At 33.4% G+C, this 26,374-nt stretch overlaps 1 protein-coding gene across 1 annotated transcript; it reads left to right on the top strand.

The window, feature by feature from the left end:
• Window positions 1-18,521: 18,521 nt before the first annotated feature.
• Window positions 18,522-19,811, top strand: LOC117908247 (probable disease resistance protein At5g45490). Its single transcript, XM_034821872.1, has one exon. It carries the CDS (start codon window positions 18,522-18,524, stop codon window positions 19,809-19,811), a length of 1,290 nt encoding a protein of 429 aa, XP_034677763.1.
• The last annotated feature ends 6,563 nt before the right edge of the window (window positions 19,812-26,374 follow it).

Raw genomic sequence — 26,374 nt, 5'->3', positions numbered from 1 at the left:
TTTTGACAAGGGAATTATGCACTCACGGATAGGTAAGTTTTAGATGAAATTTAATTTTTTTTTTTTAGCTTGATAGATCTTATGTTATTTAGTTATATTTTGAAATTATGAAATATTAGTCTTGATGAATTTTATTTTAATTTATGTTTTTTAGAAATATTAATTTTCAATTTGATAGACTATGTAATTTAGTTTTTTTTTTTTTTTAAATTGTGAAATATTTGTTTTGATTGATCTTTGATGATATTTACTTCTTTGATTCTTAGGTTCTTAATGTTATTGATCCCAAGTTGGTATTCTTTAAAAATCCTAAGTGATAGTTTTGATTGATCTTGAAAATTACTTTTGTTCTTAATGCTATTGATTCCTAGTTAGTATTTAAAATAATAATAATAATAATAATTAAAAAAAAATCTTAGATGATAATTTGGATTGGATAGTATTCTTTAAAATCTTAGACGATAATTCTAATTGATCTTGATAGTTGATATTTATTTCTTTGATTCTTTAGTTCTTAATGTTATTGATTCCAAGCTAATATGCTTAAAAAAACCTTAGATAATAACTTTAATCTTGATTGATTTTTTTCTTAGTTCATGTGTTCTTTAAAATTCTAATTATGAGTCATTGATTGATACCATGTTAGTTTGTTTGATCTTAAAATCATTAATTTGTTGTTTGCGTAGTCTTTGTTAAGTTTAATTTTCAAAGGTCATAAAAAAATGAAGATTGGTCTCTACTCTCACCATATGAGTTTTCTTGGATGTCAAAAATTTTACTTTGTGATTTTGTTTTCTTTTTTTTTGCTTGGTATTTTGTTTCTTATTATTTTTTTTTTAAAATTAGCTTCTTTCATTTTAAAGTTGTATCTACTGTACACGATTGATTCTGGACAACTAAAGAGTTTGAGTGTTTTAAAAATAGTTTTGAGTGCTCTTTGACCCTGGCTTTATTTTTTGTGTAATTCAGACACTTTAAATGACGTGTATTATTTTTTGTATGATTTTAGGAGACATCTGCATGTTTTTTTTTTTTTAATTTGGTATATGCATGTCATTATTTTTCTGCCTAGTTTTGGACCTTCTGGAATTTTTGTTTAAATTTGTTATTTGAATGATTACTTGGCCATGTGGATGATAGACTAGACATGTAGCAGATGTTGTCTGGAATTTTTTTTAGTTTAATTTGCATTCTAGATATTTTTATCATTTTTTTTTTGTGAAAACTTCTATTTTGACAACATGCTGGAACTTTTGTACAGTGTTTAACTTATACTTTAACCTAGTATTGTTTGACATATCCTAACTTGGTTTTGGCTTTTATTCTCTAATATAGACATAATGAGGATGTTGTTTGATTTGTTATGACAAAATAATGTTTTTAGATATTTGTTTAGGATTTTTAAATTGAATGCAACTGTTTTCCCTCTTTACTGCATGTTTTTGTCTTAGTTACTAACTTTGATACTTATAACTATCTAGAGCATTGGTTTAAATTTAACAATGAGTCCATATGCATGTCCTATGTGATAGTTGTTGTTTATTGTCATAGTTATTTGTTATCACTTGTGAGCTAACCTTCTCTAGCCACATGCAAGCGCATTGTAAGTTATGCATGTTATCCAGGTACATCCTATACACCCTTTCTCTTTTTAATTCTGTAAATATGCAAACTTTGTTTGTGAATACTCTCGTGTTTGATATTGTCTTGATTGCTTTGATTTATTGCTTGATTATTTGAAGGGATTGAATGCATGAGGTATGTAGTATTATATTGTTAAACTAACTTTGGTGTCTTGTGATAATGCCTAAGAAGCAATCCAGGTACACACCCTAACTCTTCTTTATGATTGTCATTGGCTTTCTTGTTTGGCACGTTAATTTTGAAATCACCTTAGCTTATCTAAGTATCCATAATTAATTGATTAATTACCATATTTCCCTTAACTTAGCTAGTAGAGACCTTTTTAGGGCTTAGAGGAGTTCTACCTCTTTGAGGTACCTTCTTGATAGGTAACCTAATCCCTAGACTTAGACTTGGGCTTTTTGAAGACATGTTTTTCCAAAACTATGGAGTCACATTTTATTAGGATTTTTCTTTCTTGTTTTATTTTCCCTTTTAAAATAAAATAAAATGAATGGTGACTCTGATTTTACTAAAACTAATTTTTCACCATTAAAAAGCGAGTCTCGTTGACAAGTAGGAGTGCACGTGAAAAATGTAGGTCCACAAAAACATTGGGTATAAAATGAGTTTAACCTAAATATGATTTATTATTAATTAATAGATATGCTACGATTTTGATCCTCATTTGTATTTTCCAAAACAAATTGATAACTACTTATATGTGTATAAATACACGTCTTCCAAAAAATTGAAACCCAACCCATGTAAGACTTCCCAGGCAAAGAAAGAGAGAGGGATATTTGGTTAAAAGGATTAAAATAAGTTTGAAATCAGAAAAATGACCTTCCCCCACCCCCTCATCTTTATTCTTTATGGAAATGACTCATTTGAGACATTTTTACCCTTCTTTAAACCCTTTAAAACACCAATTCTCTCTCACTTCCTGTCCATTTTCCGTTTGTTTCTACTACCTCCTGAATATGAAAGTCTTACCTATGTAAAAAAAATTATAGAGTGAAGTTCTTGTATATATCTTTCTTCTCTAATATTCTTCTCATATTTCATTTTTCTCTTTGTTCTTCATTAGGGATTTCATATGAAGTTCCATAATATTGAAGATGAAGTTGAATAAAAAGTTGTCATGAGTAAGATTTTAGTTAATGTTGTTGGATTTTTTTTTTTTTTAAATATGTTGATTTTTAATAGGTTCTCACGATTTCATAAATGAAACTTAACAATAGTTACATTCATACAAACATTCTAACTAAAAACATAACTTTAATCAATTTTTTTTTTTTTGTAACTGAAACAAAATTTAACCCTAATAAAAAATAAACAAATGAACTTAGCCATTGTATATTGTGAGGAAAAAAATTCTTAATTTATATTAAATTTATAAACTGATAATATCTTGAATGAGAAAAAAAAAAAGAGTACTCTTTTAACTTTTTTAATTATTTATTTATTTAATAGTTATACCATGATTTGTGAGAGAAAGAATCATTAAAAAAAAAAAACAAAGAAAGTTTTGATGTTGAGAGACTAAGTTAAGGATAGAGTTACCTTTGGTCTTTTAAGAGAGTTTCAAGAAAGCAAGAGATACAAATAAGGATTAAAATGTTGTGATATTTCGATGATATATCGAGTTTTGGTGTGTTGGCATCTTAAATCTAAGCAACAGAAGTAACACTAATTTTAAAAAAATTGATCTTTTAGAGTTAAAGTACTAACCTTTAGGTTTGGATGTTTTCAAACCTTAAATTCCAAGTGTTGAAGATGATCTTGAAGTTGTTGAAAGTCTCGTAAACCCAGAATCTTCCTCTTGATGACTCAACCTTGTTCAATAGCCCACTTTCAGTGGAGAGGAAATGAGGGTGAAGGCTATGAATCTCTTTTTCTCTAGATGGTGGAAGACAAAAGTTATAGAAATCCTAACCCCTAAGGGGTATTTATAGGGATCTTAACTAGGTTTAAGTGACTTGTTATTGGCTTGGGCCACTTAATGTAGCCCAAAATGGGTCATATTGATTAATTAACCTAATAGGGTCATCTAATTAATCAATTAGACCAATCAAGAGACCTTGTTCACTTATCCCTGGGCAACCTTACATAATTACTAAAATGCCCTTATGCACAAAAACCATTAGGATCCATAATTCACTAGCTCCAAAATCCAATTTTGAAGTTGATTAAATATCCAATTATAGAGAATCAACTAAACTCTAATACCCTATATAAATAACAACGGGACACTAAGTGCTTGGATCAGTGACCTATTATCCACCACATGTAGACTCCCTATGAACTAGTGTCCATAATATAACAAGGTAGTGTTATCACCTATCAAGATTATCTCTTAAATCCTTGAGTTACAGATCCTACTTATTATGTGATCCACTAACATACTCTATCTCCAATGAACATATGTCAAATTCTACTAAAGGAATTACTATGGCCATAGATTTCATGATCACATGTCGTTTAGATCACCCAAGGGGACACACTGTCTCAATCCCATGATGATAGGATAGAGCTCTTAAAAGCATGACATGATGTAATAAATTTGGAATTCATTATTCATTTAATGATGTTTCAGTTTCATTTTTATCTACCCTTATTCCATGAATTATATTTTATGAGCATTTTTGTCTGCATCTTTTGCACTGTACGTGACTTAGATGCATTAGGAGTTGCACAAAAGATCTAAGTTATGGGTTTCTTGCAAATAGATGACTTGTTCACAACTAGTTCATGGGTCTAGGCAACCCATTAGAGTTTGTAGTGCACTACTTCCTAATCTGAGGGATGGTTAGTCTTAGTTATCGAGACAGGTTTCCCACGGTGAGTGCACTAGTGTGTATGGTTACACATTAGATAGGACCTATGGTGATTCATGACTTAAGGCTATCAAGTAGTCATGAACTCCCCAAGTCATTTCATTGTGTTGTCTCTCAACCTTGAGAGAATATTGAGCTTATGCTAAAGTTAGCAATAGCTTTGACCTACGGGTGAAATATTAAGCTAATCATTTATTCCCTATGGATCGGGTCATTATTGATGGAAGTTAATAGTAATAGGTATTCTCAATAGAGGCACCATGATATCTCATAGGATTGAGACAATGAGTGTCATTGGGTGGTCCTAAAGAGGTGTGTTCATGAAAATATGGTCATAGTAGTTCCTTAAATGGAACTTGGCATAGGCTCTTTGAGAGTTAAGACATATTAGTTGAATACACAATAGGAGGATCTATAACTCAAGGATGGTAGAGGTAGTCTTGAAAGGCTGATAGCTTTCATCTTATTAAACTACAAACACCAGTTCATAGGGAGACTGAACACAATGGATAGTAGGTCATAAACCCAAACACTTGGTGTCTCGTTGTTATTTACATAGGATACTAGAGTTTAGTTGATTCTCTATAGTGTGATGTTGAACCAACTTTAGAATTGGATTATGAGGAAGCCAATATTCCTATGGGTCCTAGTGGTCTCTGCTTTGAGCTCATATACCTTATTAGCATGGGTTATGAGTGTTGGATCGACTTTAGGTTCACTTTTATGCATAAGGGTGTTTTGGTAATTGCACAAGGTTGCATATGGGCAAGTGAACAAGGTCTCTAGATTGGGCTAATTGATTAATTAGTAGCCCTATTAGGTTAATTAATTAATTAGGACCTATTTTAGGCTAGATTAAGTGACCCAAGCCCTTAATGACCTCAAGTCACTTATGCCTAGTAGGAAACCTTATAAATACCCCCCTTAGGGGTTAGGGTTCTCATAACTTTTTCTAAAGAGTTGTCTTCCATCTTCACAAAGAGAGAGAGTCATAGCATCCACTCTTCCTTTCATCCTCATCGGAAGTGTGTCAAGATCAAGGTTCGAGTCATCAGGTAGAAGACTTTTGATTTATGAGACTTCTTCAATTTCGTTCTTCATCTTCACCATGTGGATTTGAATCAAGAACATCTGAATCTAAGGTATGGTTTTTGTTAGCACTTTCTAAATCCCTTCAAAGTTATAAAAATGTTATTTTTCCATTGTGCATAGGATTTAGAAAAAGCCTAGGATAGTTATGCCTATTCCTAACCTGATTCGGGCTTGGGAAATGGAGAGATTTGGGTTTTTCCCTTCACATGAGATATCATGGTGCCTATGTTGAGAATACCTATTGTCACTAGCCTCCATCAACAGTGACCTAGTCCATAAGAATATATGAGCACTTTAGGGTCTCATCTAAAGGTCAAAGCCTCCTATTAATTTTGGCATAGGCCCAGTATCCTTTTAAGGTTAAGAGTCCATGCAGTATAGTAGCTTGGTGAATCGTGATAATTGATAGCCTTGCGTCATGATTTACCATAGGTCCTTTCCATTGTGCATCACGCACACTAGTGCACTCAGCATGGGAAGCTCATCCCGATGGCCAAGACAAGTCATTCCTCTAATTAAGAGTTGGTGCACTATAGTCTCTACTAGACTGCCCAAATCCATGAACCAACAACTTATCTACTTACAAGGAACCCATGAGTTGTATCTTCTATGCAACTCATAAAGCACCCAAGTTATGTACAATGTAAGAGACATGGACTAAATACTCAAATCAATGTCAATACACCAAAAGGATAACAAGAGGATGGTTAAGTCTAACTTTGTTACATCATATCTTGTTTTTTTAGGGGCTCAATCCCAACATAATGGACCTCAAAATGATATAGAAGGCAAAAATATCGATATATTGATAATTTATTAGAATTTTTACTAATTTTTTAGCATTTAATTGATTTTTTGTTGATATTTTTGTTAGCATTTTAGATCTAAGCATTGAAAGCAATACCAATTTCTTTTTTTAAAAAATTGATCTTTTAGGGTTAAATTACTAACCTTTAGGTTTGGATGTTCCCAAACCTTAAATTCCAATTGTTGAAAATAACCTTGAATTTGTTGAAAGTCTCATAAATCCACAATCTTCTGCTCGATGACTCAAGTTTGTTCTTAGCACACTTTTGGTGGGGAGGAAAAGAGGGCAAGGGCTATGACTCTCTTTCTCTTTGAATGGTGGAAGACAAAAAGTTATAGAAACCCTAACCCCTATAGGGTATTTATAGGGTTCCTAATTGGGCATAAGTGACTTGAGCCCACATAGGCTTAGGTCACTTAATCTAGCCCAAAATGGGTCCTAATTGATTAATTAACCTAATAAGGCCTACTAATTAATCAATTAGCCCAATCCAAATAGCTCATTCACTTACCCGTGTACAACCTTGTGTAATTACCAAAATGCACTTATGCACAAAAGTGAACCTAGAGCCAATCTGACCTTCATAATCCATGCCAACGAGGTATTTGAGCTCAAAACGTGGACCATCGGGACCCATAGAAGTACTAGCTCCCTTAGAATCCAATTATGAAGTTGCTTTGACATCCCACTCTAGATAATCAATTAAACTCTAGTATCCTATGTAAATAACAATGAGACACTATGTACTCAGGTTCGTGACCTGATATCCATTGTGTTCAATCTCCATGAATTGGTGTTTGTAGTCTAACAAGGTGAAATCTATCAGCCTTTCAAGACTACCTCTACTATCATTAAGTTACAGATCCTTATATTATGTATTCAATTGACATGTCTGAACTCTCAAAGAGCCTATGTCAAGTTCCACTTAAGGAACTGCTATGGCCATAGTTTCCATGAACATACTTAAAATCACCTAAGGGAATACACTGTCTCAATCCCATGAGATATCATGGTGCCTTTATTGATAATACCTATTGCTACCAACTCCCATCAATAGTAACCCAATCCATAGGGAATATATGATCAACTTACGATTTCACCCATAGGTCAAAGTCACTACTAACTTTAGTACAAGCTCAATATTCTCTTAAGGTGGAAAGACAATGAAATGAAACAGTTTAGTGAGGTTATGACTACTTGATAGCCTTATGTCATGACTCACCGTATGTCATGTCCAATATGTAATCATACACATTAGTTCACTCACCATGGGAAACCATCCCGATACCTAAGACTAGCCATCCCTCCAATTAGGAGGTGGTGCACTACAACCTCTAATGGGTTGCCTAGACCCATGAACCGATAGTGAACAAGTCAACTATTATAAGGAACCCATGATTTGGATATTTCGTGTAACTTCTAATGCACCTAAGTCACGTACAATGCAAAAAATGTAGACAAGAATGCTCATAAAGTATAATACATGGAATAAGGATAGATAAAAGTGAAACTGGAACATTATTAAATAAATAAAAAATTCCAAATTTATTACATTAGTCATGCTTTTAAGGGCTCTATCCTAACATTTTCCCACTGGCCCTCAAAGCATCATACATATAAAGCATACTAGATACTCATCTAAAACTTATGCTATCCTTGTGAGCAACAAAGACTCTCACTGTCAATGTGTTGGTGGATTAAGGAATCCGTTAAGTTCTCCACAGAAGGCATCGTGTCAACCATCACATCACCTTCTAAACTATCGCAACACTTTGGAGCACAAATAGATAATTCCTTGTTCTCAAAAGATACTTGAGTATATGTTTAACATAACACAATTGTCCTATTCTTATAATCCCTAAGGACTTCAAACCCAAGAATATATTATGCCCCTTCTAGATTTCCATCTAGAACCAAGTAGACAACCAGATCTTAATTGATGAAAATATCTCCACATCATTCTCAATGAGTAGATTGTCATCTACCTATAGAGTCCTAGAACACCAGCATGCTTCCCTGCAGTTTCTTGTACACATAAGGCCCTTTGATATGAAAATATCTAGTTACATCATATAGATGTTGATATCAAGATAATTGTTTAAGAACACTATCTTGACATCCTATTGTAATATCTCATAAATGAGATACACTGCAATAGATAGGAGTACTTTAATGGATTTGAGTATGGCTACTAGTGAAAAGGTTTCCAATAGTTGAAATAATGTTTCAAATTATAACCTTTAGTTATAACCTAGCCATATAAATCTCAACTTTTCTATCTACCCCTTTGTTCCTCTTGTAAATCAACTTACACCCATGGGTTTTATCCCTTCAAATACTTCTATAGAAACCCAGACTACATTAAAATCATAAGAATTCTAACTCTACCTCCATAGCCTTTTGCTAAGAAAGTGCATTCACATCACTCATTGCTTCATTGTAATTTATGGGATCGATCTCATATTCCTCTAGAATGGCTCAAAATACTATCCCAAATACATGAATCGGTTTGGTTGTATAACAACCCTCCCACTACGACGAGGCATCAATGTACTAGAAGCAGGAATGGTTAGTATTGGATCCATAGTATCTTATGTATAGTGGGACTATCTTCTAGTATTGTCTAATCTATATCATTGTTTGCCTTATTATGTATCATATAGTCTTAATAAGAAATCTGGTATTTGTAGTAACAAACATCTTCTAATAATCTTGATTATAAAGTAAAAATCTTGAAATTCTCTTGGGTATGCTATAAACTAATACACCTCTTTACAAAAAGAGGTATTACATAGTCTCTAAGATATATCCCTAAAGATTATGGGAAGTAATGAGAAACCGATCATTGATCAGTCTATGTCTATCAAAGTTTGATATTTTATTTCCATTACTCCATTTAATGGAGTCCCTGGTGCACATAATTGAGATATTATCATGTGCTCCCTATAGAAGGAATCAAACTTACTAGACACGCTACCTTGATTTAATCAAAGTGCCTTGATATGTTTGCCTAAGAAGTTATCCGATTCTACCTAAAATTCAATGATTGTATCCAAGGCATTAGATTTTCTTTCTACATATCCAAACCTAGAGTATTATTAGTAAAATGATCAAATACCCATACTTTCCATGCATAAACACAAAAAGATTCATAGACATCAATATGCACTAACTACAAAAATTTCTTGGTTCCATATCCTCTAAAAATAAAGAGGCCTCTTGGTCATTTTACCATCTACATAGGATTCACAAACTGAAAGATTCTATGGAATAAGAAGGTCCAAACTTAATTAGTCTTTGGATCTTATTTAGATTAATATGACTAAGGCGTTAGAAGTCAAATGTTTGACTAGTGTTAGTTTCTTTTTTTTAGTGAGATCTCATTATTCTCATTACTTGGCAAAGTGATAATGGAGTCTCACATAAAATAGGTAATACCTCCTACTAACTTGAACAACTAACCTTGTAACTAAAGCTAAGGTAAGTACAATCCCATCATGTGACCTTCTCACTTGTTGAAAACTCTATAAAGAACTACAGATAGTGGGCCTGGAATCTATCCACCACAATTGGTGAGATCCACCATTATGTATTCAATAATGAGAACATGATGTGTACTTATCTATCCTGAGGCACTCTAAGCATTCCCTTTTTAGTGTCCTAAAAGGTCACAAAGGAATTACTGCCCATGAGTTTATTATCTCATTCCTTTTCTTGAACTTTCCTTATTTGATACAGTTATTCTTCTTCTTGGTAGAAGAGCTTGGAGAACCTTGACTTCCATATGAACACTCTTCCACTCTTTGTGAATCTTCTTATTCTTACTTATTGAAGCCAAAATATTTGCTCTAATGGCACATATTCGATATGAAAAAGGACACTCAAATCACCCAACTTGACCTAAATCGATGCTAAGACCCTAGCCATAAGTTTAACTTGTATTTTGGAGATTTATCTCAGGTTCAAGGGAAGAAAATGGTGAAAGTTGAATCACTTTAAATTTTCAAAGATCAAGAAAGGGGAAAGGTAAGAAAAGGATATCATAAGATTGGGATATGAGAAATGACCATTATGGAGTAAGAAAGAAGGCAAGAAAACATGGGAAATGAGGCTTGAATCAAGATTCATCAAGCTGTATGGAAATTTAGAACTCAAAATCTGGTGGTAACATGTACTCGAATTTGAGGAAAATTTTGGAGTATTTTTCGAATTCTATTTTATACATACTATATATAGTTTTGAAGCTTGGGAAGTTAGGAGTCCAACTCTTCAAACGGTGTACAAATCAAAGCTAAAATGAAGAAGTTATGACCATTTGAATAACTACACAAAGTTGAAGGGTCATTTCAAAATGATTTTGAAATCCAATTTATGAATTCGAAATCCAATTCGAAATGACCTCAGTTTCGAATTCACCTAGTGCCACTTTGATGTTCACATCCTCTACCTCAAGAATTGCTTCTAAGGTACTTCATCTACCCTAAATGGGCCCCACACGACTAGAAATCACCATTTTATTATTTTTTTAGTCATTTTTAGGTAATTATTTTGTAATAAGTGGCCAATGAGAGTGTGCCACATATTAGGTAATTGATGATATTATTTAAACTCTCTTAGTTCTAGGGTTTAGGTATCTTAGATCTTTTTCCAGAAAGTTTGACATTAGAGATGGAAGAAGATGAGAAGTTTGGTTTGTTTTTTTTTTCTTTCTTTCTTTATTAAATGTATTATTTTTAGTATCTTTTGATTCAAATTATGGATTTTTACCCTATTATGAATTGTGAATGTGACATCATCCCCATGAGAAGCTAAAAATCCAACTTGGGGCTTGAAGCATGAAAATCTAAGGGCTAGAAGCTTATAGGAACAATGGGTAAATTATTATAACAATGAGATTAATTATTGGGTTGGGTGACAATTTATCAATTTTTTATCCTATCCTTGTGAGTTAGTTTAGGGAATGATATGGTAGGTTATTACCTGATACTAGTGATTATTGGTAACTCTTGGTCATTAGTTATCTCGGTCTTCCCTATCGTTATTTGCCCTAAAACAAAGCTATAAGGAGTAGGAAGAATTAAAAAGTCAAATCTTAAACTAGTAATCAATCTCATTCATTTAATGGTTTTAGGAATCTGTTTTTAAAATGAAAAATTAGGTTTCAGATGCAATTTTGAGTTATAGAACTCAAGTTGATTGCGAACGGCCAAAGACCTTAAAAGTTTAAGATCACTTTGCTTAAAAGACCCTTGTTTTTTCTAATTTCTATACCCTAAGTTGAATTGTGGAAAACCTTAAACTTGAATAAATCAAATGTAAAATCAATATTCATTTTGTTATTAATTTAATTTCTTTTACTTAGTTTGACTTTATTTGCCACTTTAGGATTCAAACAAAAAATTTCATTTACCTTAGTATTAACAAATCCTACCACGCTAGTCCTTGAGGATGATACTTGAAATACTACAAAAGTCATAGTGGTTTTTTCTTTGATTTTTCTTAGTCGGAGCTACTACATATTAGGCTTAAGTATTTTGGTACAACAGAAAAGATTGGTCACTTAACCATCCCAAAGGAATCTGGTGAGATCTCTAAGATAACATGAATCCTAGTGTTCATAATAGTCTTAAGGATAACTTGTCTAGTTCACTTGTCCTTATCACCAAATAACCCTTGCAACTTTAAAGAGAATATCATAGACCGTGGCAATAGACATGTGTTGCTTTTGCAACACATTATCTAAAGACCCAAGTATGGGAGACTTAGTCTTCTCATCCATCTTATGCCACCTTTGATATGCTTCTCTTACTTTATGATAGTTTGTTCAAAGGAAATAACAAACTCTACCTAAATCGGCTTCTATGTAATTAATACTATATCCAAATTATTTTCAATCTATAATGAAGTACAATTTAAAGATGAAATAAGAGGTGATAGGTTAAAGACATGATATTTGCAATAAATATAATAATTTCATTCATTAATAAAAAGAACTTAACATTCAATGTAAGTTGGTAAGTAATTTAGCAAAAATATAGTGCTCTTAAACTACATGTCTTTTTGCAAGGTATCCTAGTATTATAAGAATCAAACCTTCTTTAGGCAGGTCATGACTCTTATTACCAAGGTAGAGACCCTCTCTAATTGATCAACTTGCCTCAAACTTAAAAGTTGTCCTAAGGCATTGATCAACATACCCTTTTGTTTAGCCCTTACCCCATGCAAGTGTGACCACTTTAGGTGATACTACTACTTCATGTCTAAGTTAAGTGTGTAACCAAGATCCTTACATCAATGTTACCAAGTGAAGAGTTTCATCTTTAGGATTGACCACTCCCACTACAAACATATATAGTTTGTCCATAAAGGATAGTTCATATATCTTGATTCCTTAGGCCGCCCCATCTTTAGAATGATGATGCACCCAAAATCAAGATGGGCTCAATCTTGGAGGCTACTGGTTTGCCTATGGCCCTCTCCCACTTAACCTTTTGAAAAAGATCTTTTAAAGCATTAATAATTATCTTGATGAATAAATTATCTTCTTTGAGAATTTTCAAAAATATTTATTTCCTAATTGGAAATCCAAAGTTACAGGAAAATGTCTATATGCAAAATTCAAAATTCCTATGAGAGTATTTTATTAAAAAGATGAATTTTGATCAAATGTTCATTCTCAAATGCAAAAATAAAATAAAAAATAAATATAATTAATTAATTAATTAATTAAAAATTATAAAAATTTAAAAAAGAAAAAAACTATTTTCATGAAAATTCTCCTCATTCACACAATTCTAATTAATAAATATTTTTTCTAGGAAATTTTGTGAAATAAATTTATTTCCATCAAATCACTAAATATCCTTTTGGTAACAACTTAATGCTTATCTTGATGAATAAATTATCTTCTTTGAGAATTTTCAAAAATATTTATTTCCTAATTGGAAATCCAATGTTACAGGATAATGTATATTTGAAATTTTCAAAATTCCTATGAGAGTATTTTATTAAAAAATGAATTTTGATAAAATGTCCATTCTCAAATTAAAAAAAAAAAAAAAAAACTATTTTCATAAAAATTCTCCTTCACACAATTCCAATTAATAAATATTTTATCTAGGAAATGTTGCCAAAGATATGCCATTGGAGGTGTCTAAGCAAAATTTTGGTGGTAATTATCCTGCAACTTATAGATTTGCAAGGTCTTGGCAATCAATGCTCGATGAAGCTCATGAGAGCTTAGAGAAGGCATCTAGAAGAATGAAAAAGTATGTAGACAAGGGCTGGAGACCCTTAGAATTTTAGATTGGGGATAAGGTATTTCTAAAATTAACCCCTCATATATGGAAGAAAATTAGCAACAAGACTATGTAGAGGGGTTGATTTCCAAATATGTCGAACCTTTCAAAGTGATGTAGAAGGGGATAGGTAGCTTACAAATTGAAGTTACTAAACAACCTAAAGGTATACCTCACGATCCATGCGAGCTTCTTAAAGCCTTATCATTTAAACCTAGTCTCGAGAAGGATACAGGCAAGGTGAGTCATTAGAAAGCAATTTGATCGTGAGGTAGAGAAGATATTGGATCATTGAACTACGGGAATGAGCAAGAAAAATTGAAGAATTGGTTTTCTAGTTCAGTAGAAGGATAGTCTTGAATTAGAAGCTAGTTCAGAATGAGATGTGATGTTATGGCAATTTGAAAAGATAGTCTAAGCCTATCCACGGTCTAAGTTAATAAGGGCATCAACTACATCAGGTTGAAATGGTTTGTTAGCCCCTTGACATGGACCATGCGATCCTAAGGCCTCATGGGGTGACACCTTGGCGTCACGAGTGACCAATAACAACAACAAGGTGATACAAGGGCGCAATGCCTCATGCAAGGAGATGACTTGGTGAGCCATGGGTGCAATGCCATGGTAAGTATAGCACCAAGAGAGACTTGAATGGGCATATCAATGCGGGGCAATGATGCCAACTTAGATGCAATACATAAGGATGTAATGCCTTAAGCATGGGGAGTCATGGGTGCAATGCCATGACATGTTGTCACACTAAAAAGAGGGCTTGGGTAAGGCATGGAGTTGCAACAACAACAAGGTGGATGCAAGAGCATGTTGCCCTAGCACAAATGCAATCTGGATGTACATGCCAAAAGAGGGCTTATCCTACACACGAGCCATATATATAGATGCATGCGATAGCAGCATGAGGAGTTGGACTTAAAGTGGGACTGCAAATCAAGCATGAGTAGAAGTCTTGATTCCAAACATAATTATAGTCTAATTAGGACTAGAATTTAAAGTCCAAGTAGGAGTGGTTACTGGCACAACTTACTAGGAAAATTCCTAGTAGAACTAGTAGCACTTCTAGTCTAACAAGGAGTGGGTGATGCCACTTTATAAATAGGAAAGGCTAGAGAAAATCTTGAGAGGGATATAGAGAGGGAGATCATGAGGGAAGTTTGAACTCACCAAAGCTATTACGGAAATTTGGCTAAAGTCTTATATTCTTATTTAGTAAGTTAATAAAATACATGTTGGGGTTGGTGCCCTATAAACCTCATGTATTGCCTTGCATGTTGTTACCATCTCATAGGGAAAGGTGTAGACTATCTTAAAGAGCTTCTAAACGCCACATAGTCATGAAAATTTATGCAGGAATTTTGCACTTGTGACAGACCTTTAAAGTTTGTTCAAGGGGAGCCTTCATCTCCCTCCATATATTTAATTATTTGCTTGTTTTTTCAACCCTATTAATGCAACACAGGTGAATTTGCCCAAAGGTTTATAAGAAAATTCATATCAGTTGTGTTCAACCTGTTGAATTCTACTAGGCTTATGTATCAGTATGTAAATTATAGCTTCCTGCCCAAAGCCCAAATTTTTCTTTGGCTTCATGGTGTCAACATTTCATGAAAGTAAATGATGCATTGAAGAGTAAATTTACCTAAAATTAAATATGGTGTGCTAGGACATAGAGATTTATTAAACGTCGACTAAACTCTAGGAAAATGTAAGGGTGGCTTGAAACCTAAATCTGAGCAACTAAAGAATCCGTTTGACAGTGCTTTTAGAAAACACTTACACTATAAAAAAAAAAAAAACATTTTTGAAGAAAAATAAAGCGTTTGACAAAATTTAGAAAATACTTTTAGAAAGTTCAAAATTAAATTATTTGTAATGGTTCTTGGAGAAACACTCTATAATTTATTCTCCCAAAAATACTTTTAGGCTATGTTTGGTTCCCGGAAAGTACAAAGGAAAGAAAAAAAAATGCTAAGGAAAATGATTTTCTCATGTTTGGTTGTCCTATAAAAAATATTAAAGAAAATAAAATATAATTAAAACTAATTAAAAACTTATGTATTTTTAAATTATTTAATCTTTATATTGATGAGTTAAAATAAATAAAATGAGTTTGAAGTAACAAAAAAAATAATTTATCAATTTTTAATCTATTTTTTTTATTTTCCTTCACTTTTTCTTTCCTTCTACTTTTCCTTTGTATTTTCTTTCCCTCGCATTTTCCCTCAAATTTTCCGGGAATCAAACATAGCCTTAGAGAAAACCCTTCCACTAAAAGCACTTAAAATAGAAACTCAAGCAAATCTACTTAAATCTGCCAAAGCACTGCTAAAAAAATCCAAAAAAAAAAAAAAAAGGAAAAACAAGCAGAGTTGTGTATATTCATAAAACTGAGCAGCATAATTTCTTGAAATATTTTATGATTTTATGCATACGTCCATCCTGGGATATTGACCCACGTTGCAACATTGATTGCAAGATATGTCTGTTCTTTCTGGAGTTGGAATATTTTTCTTCCTTTTTCGTAGCTACTGCCAAATGCTGTCCGAGCAATCACATCCCATGTCAAATTTTCAAGATAGGGCCAAACATCCGACTCTCGTGATCCCTCCACCGAAAGCTAAACTCAAATGAAATGTCGGTAACATATTCTATAACAAGTTCAACCACACAATAATAATAAAGTCCAAAAACATCTCTTTCAGTGCTAAAAGTATGGAAACGACCCATTGGAGAAAGGGGGAAAAAGACTATACGAGTATGTGAAAAGGAAAGGAAAAGGTAGGACACTTAGTATGTGAGAAACTAGTCACCAGTACTTCATTAAAATGACTGAAATATTTGGGAATTCTGATGTTTATACAGGTTTTTATAGGATTAAAAATGATTTTAAAAAAAATTAGAAAGTTTTCTGGATGGAAAGCTGGGTTGATGATCTTTCTGGAAACTAAGGTGAAATATTCTCGTTTAAAAACTGGGCATTGAAAATTACCTTCAACTTTTCTGGATGGAACACTGGGTTGATGATCTTTCTACGTTTGGCCCATTGTTCACCTTCCTGGGCCACTAGACCAGAAACCAGCAACTTGTTTGGTTATCCATGGAAAATTCAAGGGAAAGCAAAAAAAGAATTTATTTTCTTTTATTTGGTTAACCACAAAAAAAAGTCAAGGAAAAATAGAAGGAAAATAAAATCAACAATTTGCTTAGATGGTTATCAATTTATTAAATAATAAAATCAATTAATCCAATAAAAAAACTGTTGAAAAGCGTGAATTTTTTGACATAAAACATTGCTCATAAAAAAGTCTCTGCTATTATTTTTTTATTATTAATAATTATAAGATTTATGTATAAAATTTTCCTCATGCTATACAAATAAAATATACGAGTAATAACTATTTTTAATTTTCAAGGGAACATTTATAGCTAATAAAAAGCTCTTAAAAAAATTCAAAAGGATTTTCGGAATCAAAATTTAGAAATAAAATATGTTCATATAATGTAAAAATAAAAAACTACTATATAAAATATAAAATTCAAAATTAAAAAGGATTTTCTAAATCTAAATTTAAAAATTAAATTTGAAAAATAAAAAGATGCAACATAAAATATTTTTTATTCGTAAAAATAAAAAATAGTAACTTTTTATTTTTACATATTTCAATCTTACATTCAGCCAAAACTTACTAAGGAGCTCCTTCAAAATCTTCAAATTTCCCCCTCTGGCAGTAGCATGAATTTATCATCTCTCACTTAAAAACAGAAGGGATCTCCCCAATTTGCTCCTCCATCTCTCCACCTTTGCCGGTGGAGAACCTTGGGGAGACTACAAAATAAAAAACAAGCCTAAAAACCTCGCAATTCTTTCTCCTGGCAGCAACATAAAGTATCTTAGTGACACCATATTCTCCTTCTCCAGAAACAAGAGGGTCTCTTTAGAACAACTCCTATCAGAGCTATACTACATATATCAGTATTAAGAACTCTTCTCTCTAGCTAGTAATCCTGCACTAAAAAGGATGTTATAATAAATTGCTCAATGTTTTGAATGAGCTAAGATGATATGGAGGCTGCCATTACAGTGCACTGCCCTCTGAATAACCACTCATTTATCTGCAATGAATCATGTAGAATTCATACATATCCTATGATCAATGTTGAGATACATGAGCAAAAAGGACTAGATAAAATATAAAAACGGGTATCAAAACTAAGGTAAAAGTAGTTGTAGACTTGATTATCCTTAAGTTGGTTTACACAACTTCTAATAGCAGCCAGCCACTGAAATTAGCCAACCATACAGAGTGCCACTCCACAACCCCATGATGCTATTTATATAAAACATATCACCTTAAGCACCTGAGGCAATCAAACTGAACTTTGTGCTCTGTTCGGTAGCCGCAAAAACATAGATAATAAGATAAATCAAGGAAAGAAGAAATCCAGAATTTGAAATTCAATTTGTAAATTATCGAAAACTCAAGAAACAACAAGCTGGTAACATTTCTAATCAGGAGAGTAGGAACTAATATTTCTAACAATCCAATGTTAAACCTTCCAAAAATTGATGCCACCAACAATGATACAACAGCAACAACATACATATTACAATATTTTCCTTTATATTTTTTTTCCATCATACTTTCCATGTCATCCAAACTAAAGAAAACCATTTTCCTCTACATTTGATGCTAGAGATGTGGAGATGATCCTCAGAATATCAGATGCATTGATAATCAGGGCCAGTCCGATCATATCTACTCTAATATTGTAGAAAAGGCTGAGAAGCAGATACTAGGGTTGTGCTCGAATTCCTGTGGCTGGGCGTTCAAGGGTTGTTTGAAAATGTCGGAAGATTTTTTAGAGTTTCTGAGGAATAAATTCATTGATGGCTTAGCGGAAGCAGAGGATCAAGGGAGGCAACTGCCTATGCATCGTCAATTTCAAGGGATTCGGGGCGTTTTGCTTAGAAAGGACATCACCTCATCCACGCCTACCCAAATGATCCAAATGAGGAATACGCTCTACCGGCTCCTCGCTGTGTACACCGACTGCCTCATCTTCTCGGAGAAGCATCCAATCCCAAGCACCAAGTTTCTCTTGCCTTTCTACAATCTCTTCCACTTCTGGTTTCTCAAAAGCACCAAGGAGGTGCTGGTGCGAATCAAGGGAGATCTTGGTCTGTATCCGTGCATAGAAGACTCCAATGGCTCACCCGATCATAGTGAGGATCAAGAAAGTCAAAGTCATGATCCAGAAAATCAAAGTCAAATTTGGTATCCTCATGTGTCGGAGATACGAGGTTTTGATAGACAATTCTCAAAAATCCGAAATTGGCTTCTGCAATCTGATGAGGGATTCAAGGACATTGCAATTGTTGGGATTGGAGGTTCAGGCAAGACAGCTCTTGCCCGACAACTTTTTTATGACGAACATATTCAGGGTGCCTTTTTCCCCACACTTTGGATCAGCTTATCAGGAAAGATTGATGCAGACATAGACTTAAAGCAAGTTGTGAAAGACATGTTAGTGGAGTTGACTACTGAGCATGGACATGAAAAGAGTTGTAGCACTGAGGAGCCGTTGTCCTCCCTTGGCCGTCGGTTGTTGGGTAAAAAGTACTTGATTGTGCTTGATGGCATATGGGATGAAACCAGAGATTGGTATTTCAGTCTAGGCCAGGCATTGAACTGGCCTGATAGGGACTGCAATATCCAATTTGGTAGAGACCAGAAAAGAAATGGGAATACAGTTATCATTACTACTAGACTTGAGGAAGTGGCAAAAGGGATGGTGGGTGATAAGTATCTGCATAGCATGGAAGGCATTGGTAAGGATGAGATTTGGTCCATATTCGATGATGCAGTTGATAAAAGCAAATTGAATCCTCAACAGAATGATAAATTGAAGAAATTGCAAAACGAAATTGTGAAACAGTGTGATGGCTTCCCTCTAGGTGTGAAGACATTAGCTGAGATCATTCCAGGCGCATTGACTAAGGATCATTCCGGTGTCGATGCAGAACCAGAGGGGGGACACATTGACTCAGATCATTACAGTGCCACACAGAACCATAGAGGGGACACATTGACTCAGATCATTCCAATGGAGGTCCAGATTGATGGAGGGGGGTAATTTTCTTAGCTTTCCAACTGTTCTTGCTTTTTATCTATATTCACGGCTTCACATTTAACTTTGCATCAAATGCCATCAGACGTGGAGGTTGGTTTTGTAGTTAAATTTGATGCAAGTATGAGTCAATAGCCTGTCTGCAAGTATGAATCAATGCCATCAAAGGTCATTTATTTGCTTATTTGTCCATCAGGTTTATTGATATTGGAAGTTCTTTAAATTATTGTTCTGGGTGTGTTATAAATATGCCTTTCTTCGCCATGATCAGCTAGCTATGCGTAGCATGAGTTATATGATGAGATTCATCAATGATCAGCTAGCTATGTGGTACAATTGTGTTGAAAGGGATCCCTCAGGCTTCACTGTCCAACATGCAAGGTTTGTCCAAAAACCCTGAGACATCCATTAGCTTCTAAGGTTGCTGGTAGGTTGGGCAGCAAGCAATCTTGGGCCAAGAAGAGAGGGGAGCCCAATAACATAATGGCTTTCATCCATTGGCTTGCAAGCTTGCGCCCAGAAGAGAAGGGAGCCCAATTTCATTTCGTTGAGTTCAACAACTCATAAACCGGTCTCACGGTTCACTTCCGCCAACCCGGCAAACTGGTGATTCTTACCGAAATATTGACTATGAATTGCCCATGACCATGATGCAGCATGAATATTTATGGTCAATTTTTTGGTATCTACCGCACACTTTCTCCAATACCCCAGTGACAAGTCACCAAAAGAAAATATATATATATATTTATAAAAAATAATCTATCAAGATAGATACAAATGATTTAAAATTTGGATTACAAGATAAAATTAATTGGTGAAATAAAATATTATCTTAAAATTTTTTTAAAAAAAATATTTGTTTGGATCAACTATTATAAAAATTTAGTATGAACAACATATAAAAAATAAATACTTTATTATGATCATTAATTTTTTTAGTTAATTTGATGCATATGACAACTAATAGGAAAAAAAATAGAATCTTTAAAAATATGTTTATATAAAAAAAATTAAAATAATAAATGTATAAATAAATTAAATTGAATTCTAGGTGATTTTTCTTTTAATTTAATTAATGTGATAAATATGTAATCTACTTTATCACATTAATAATAGATTCATGACTTGAGAAAAAAATATAAATTACTTGAAAAATAAGTTATACCATAAATGTAAAAGAATTGGAATAAGATGTTATCAAATAGATACGTGGGTTGATTTATAATAAGATGTTATCCAATATAATTTTAAATAACATTATTACAAAAGTAAAATATGATAGAATAATAGATACCGATCTATCTATCTTTTAGAATACTATTAGAATACTAATATTGTTGGTTCTAGTCCACTCATTTCATTTAAGAGACTAAATTGGAATTATTTTCATTTTATTTCTTCAATTATTGATAAGGACCAAGAAATTAAGTTTCATTCAAATTAAATATTTTGGCTATCGGTTTTAACTTAAATGACAAGTAAAAGGCAATGGAAACTAGAATGAATAGTGTGGTAGCAATAAATACGAGAATATTGAATCATGTTGCCAACTATTCATTTTTAACAAGTTATAATTGATTCGTTTGCAAACGATAGTTTTTTCTAAGCTTAAAAAATAACATGTTATGGAGCAAAAACATACAAATTACTCAACTTTATCCTATAGTTAAGCCATGTCTTTCTTGAGAATAATTGTGAAAACTGTTGAGAAATTATGTAGAAATAGAGTAAGAAATATTGGATTAGTATTTCAAAGGTATCGAAATGCAGAGGGGATTTTGATATTGGTTTTGATATTGGGATGATGCTAGATATATTTCAACATTCAAGAGGCTTTGTTGAATTTATTTTGATATGCAATTTTTTGTGTCAATTTATGCTAAGGAGTTAAGGAAGTGGATGCTAACTATTTTGATACTTGGGCTTTGTGTCTAAATAGGATCAATGACTCGCTATATTGACAAAGGCTAATAGCTATTGAGTTGGAGGAGTTTGTCAGTTCAATATAATATGCAGATTTCGATACCTGTTTGTTAAAGGGGTTAACATGATGAATGTTTATCGATTTTTATCGATATGGTGATTAATATTGGTGGCTTAAGAGATATCTAGTTGTTGTGTTAGAGTTTGTTGAATTTTTTAATACTTAGTGCTAGAACCAAAAGTGGTCTTAATAACCCCATTAATTTTTTTTGTTAAGTTTTCTTTTCTTAACAATTTCGATATATTTTCCCTACGTAGATTAGATTCATTTTTTAAATTCTTAATATTTCTTAAGTATGTGTTCCAATTATATAATAATAAAGAAAAGTCAAAACTATTTTTGGAAGAGTAATAATACATTTTTGGAAAGAACAACAATACTCTTATAAATAGAAGAGCTCTTGGTCTCTCTCTCTCCACTCTTACTATTTTTGGAAGCATTTCCATACCTATCATTAAACAATGCATAAAAGGAGACTAACAGAGTCGAGATCAAGGATAAAAGAGTTTAAGACGGTTACTTGAAGAACTTTGAGTTATATAGAAGTTAGGAGTATAGATCAAGGTATGTTTTATTTTTTATATCCAATATGATATTTTTAAAGCATGATATTAAACACTAAATATGAAACATTTTCCAAGACTTAGTCATTAAAATTTTGACGTTGACTATTGAAGTGCTCTTGATTTTTACTGTTTTATTATGTTTGTGAATTGGGATTTGTAACTTTAGATTATTTGTTTTAGGTGATGTGATATAATCCTATTAGGCCACTTGGTATCTAATTCACCATATATGGGTTGTTTGTTTGTTAAAGAGGAGGATTTAGGACTTCAATAATGTTAGGATAGGGTCTATAAAAGTAAGACAGAATTTAACAAAGTTAGACTTGACTTTCCACTCCCTTATCCATTAATGTCATTTAGGTTTTATTCAAGCATTCAAGCATCCATCTCTTATATTGTATATGATTTGAGCATATTAGGAGTTACATGGAAGATCTAAGTCATGAGGTTCCTTACAAGTTGATGAGTTGTTCACAACTGGTTCATAGACTTAGGCAATCCATCTGAGGTTATGGTGAATTATCTCTTAATTTGAGGGTTGACTTATCTTAGCTATTGGGATGGTTTTCCCATGATAAGTGCACCAATATATATTGTTATACATTGGACATGATCTATGGTGAATCATAACATTGGCTATTGGGTAGTTACGATCACAAAGCTACTATGTTGCATGGAGTCTTAACCGTGAGAGAATATTGAGTTAGTGTTGAGGTCTTTAGTGGCTTTAACCTATATGTGAGATCCTAAGGTGGACATATATTCTCTATGGATTAAAATGCCGTTGATTAAAATAGGTGACAATAGATATTCTCAATATAGGCACCATGATATCTCATGAGTTTGAGATAGTGTATCCCCTTAAGTGATCCTAAGGATTTGTGATCATGAAATCTACGATATGTAGTGATTTCAAGTGGAATTTGAAAGCAATGACTAATGAAGGGGAGAGGGTGAAGGCTATGGCTCTCCCTTTCTTTGGAGGTGGAAGATGGCTTTATGGAAAAGCTATAGAGACCCTAACCCATAAGGGGGTATTTATAGGGTTGCTAACTAAGCTTAAGTGACTTGAGCCTACTAAAGGTTTGGTTTACTTAATCTAACCCAAAATGGGTCATAATTGATTAATTAACTTAATAGGACCTACTAATTAATCAATTAACCCAACCAGAGACTTTGTTCACTAACCCCCATGTAATCTTATGTAATTCTTAAAAGTCCTTTATGCACAAAAGTGAACCTAGAGCTAATCTAATCCTCATAAATCCATGACAATAAGGTGTATGAGCTCAGAGTAGGGACCACTGAGACCCATAGGAGTATTAGCTCCCTCATAATCTAATTCCAAAATTGATTCAACATTCAATTATAGAGAATCAACTATACTTCAATACCTTATGTAAATAATGACGAGACATTATGTGCTCAAGTCTGTGACTTTCTACTCATTGCATTCAGTCTCCCTATGAAATGGTGTCTATAGTCTAATAAGGCAAAATCTATAAGTCTTTCAAGACTACCTCTACTATCCTTAAGTTATATATTCTCCTATTGTGTGTTCAACCGACATGTCTTAACTCTCAAAGAGCATAAGTCAAGTTTCACTTAAGGAGCTACTTTAACCATAGTTTTCATGAACACACCTCCTTGGGATCACCTAAGGAGACACTCTATCTTAATCCTATGAGATATCATAGTGCCTCTATTGAAAATACTTATTGCTACTAGCTTCCATCAACAGTACCCAATCCATAGGGAATATATGATTAACTTACAATCTCACTTGTAGGTTAAAGCCACTACTAACTTTAGCACAATCTCAATATTCTCTCACTATTGAGAGATGACACAATGAAGTAGCTTAGTGAAGTCATGGCTATTTGATAACCTTAAGTCATGATTCATCGTAGATCTTGTCTAATGTGTAACCATACACACTAGTGCACCCACTATGGGAAACTTATCACGATGACCAACACTAACCATCCCTCCAATTAGGAGGCAGTGTACTACAACGTCTAATGAGTTGCCTAAGCCCATGAACCGGATGCGAACAAGTCATTCATTTACAAAGAACCCTTGACTTGGATTTTTCATGCAACTCTTAATGCACCCAAGTCATATACAATACAAAAGATACAGGTCAAAATGCTTACAAGGTATAATGCATGGAATTAGGATAGATAAAAGCGACTTGGAATTTTCTTAATAAGTAATAAAATCCAAAAATTTATTACATTATTTCATGCTTTTAAGGGCTCTATCTTAACAATCTCTCACTAGTCCTTAAAGCATCATGCCTTTAACGCATACTACGTACATAATTGACACCTAAACTATCCTAATGACTATTGAAGACTCTTCTTGTAGATGTCTTGGTGAAATGATCCGCCGAGTTATTCGTAGATGAGAAAATTAAGGTTAATCTTAATAGAGAAAACAGCCCAGAGGGGGGAGAGGTGAATTGGAGTTTAAAAAATTCTTTTTCAAACACAATAAATTTAAGCACAAGAAACACAAATATAAAGAGATAAGGTTAAAGAAAGCAAACTCAGATTTTATAGTGGTTCGACACTTCCTTGCCTACATCCACTCTCCTCAAGCTCCTAATCGAGTGAGGGTTCCACTATACTTGAAGCTTCAACCAAGCTTCTAATCACTTTTACACTTGGATTCTGGCTCTAATGGGTTCTTTCACAATCTCTTCAAGTCTCTACTCACTTGAAGGTTTTAACACTCAAATAATAAGTTTAAATCTCTCAACCTAGCTTAACAATGGCTTAAATACAACTCAAGGCTAGGATGAATCACAAAGGTGTACTAAAAAATATGCAAATTGAGATTTAATGCACCAAGAAAAGAATGAGAGCTTTTAAGGCAAGAACAAGTAAGTAAACAAATAAATGCAGGTGTTCTATTTTTCATAAATGAAGTGGAGCTCTTAATTTATAGGTTTCTAACCTCGGGAGCCAAAATGCCAAAAAGCAGCCTTGACCAGTCAAGCTAGGGATTGACTGATTCACTAGCCGTTGTAGCATTTAATGCTTGGTAGGTGATTCGTCCCAGCAACGGCGCCATTTGATTTGTGTGCCAGATGGGTGTTATCTACATAATTTATAAAACTTAAATCACCTTACACTAGTGTAGCATGGCTACTATAGTATAGCGGCTCTAAGATCGTCCACAGGGATGGGTTTTCTTCGTACAAGTGACTTTAGTGAAGGTAATGAAATGGTGCTTTTCCTTATGAAAATTAGCTTTTAAAGAAAATGGAATTATGGTTGAAAAAGTTGATTTTAAGTTAAGCAAAAATAGCAATTGAAGTTAACTACAAAGAGAATGTCTCTTAGAGCTTTAGGTCACTAGGATCGGGTTCCTTAGGCAAAGGGGGAGATTCCAGATCTTCTCCTCTCATTGGGGACAATAATGATTCGTTCCCAATTGGTGTCTCAGCTGATTCATGTCCAGCTGGTGCTCTTTGATTGAGAGAGTAATCAAAAAAATTTATAACCTATATCACCATGCATTATGATAGCTTAGCTAATATAGCATAGTGGCTCTAGGATCGTTCACTGGGAAGGGTTTTCAACTCACAACTGATACCAATTCAAAGTAAATTGGTGCTTTTTCATTTCAAGGTTAGCTTAAGAAATAAAACACAAACTTTGTTTAAATGAGGTTTTGTTTAAAGTTAACTAAAAAGAAAGTAGTTGAAATTACTTATGAAGAAAAACATTCCTTGGAGGTTTAGGTTCACAGGGGAGGTTCCTTATGCAAAAATAGAGCTCCGGTCATTTGGTTCATTTCCTCGCATTAGAGAATTAACATATAGTCAATTCTCTAACCGGTGTTATACAGATGTAACCTTTAAATGGATTTAAGCTCTAATTCCCTCTCACTGATGCAACTTGCAATGGCTCGTGCCTTTCACCTAGCATTTGTCATTCAAGGTGATCTTTAACTTTGGACTTCCCTTCTCAAGCTCGCAAGAGATAACTAATGGATGTCTCCTTGGA

Source organism: Vitis riparia, chromosome 19 (genome assembly GCF_004353265.1).
Source record: "Vitis riparia cultivar Riparia Gloire de Montpellier isolate 1030 chromosome 19, EGFV_Vit.rip_1.0, whole genome shotgun sequence".
Classification (NCBI taxonomy): Eukaryota; Viridiplantae; Streptophyta; class Magnoliopsida; order Vitales; family Vitaceae; genus Vitis; species Vitis riparia.
This window is presented reverse-complemented; position numbering and strand designations above follow the sequence as displayed.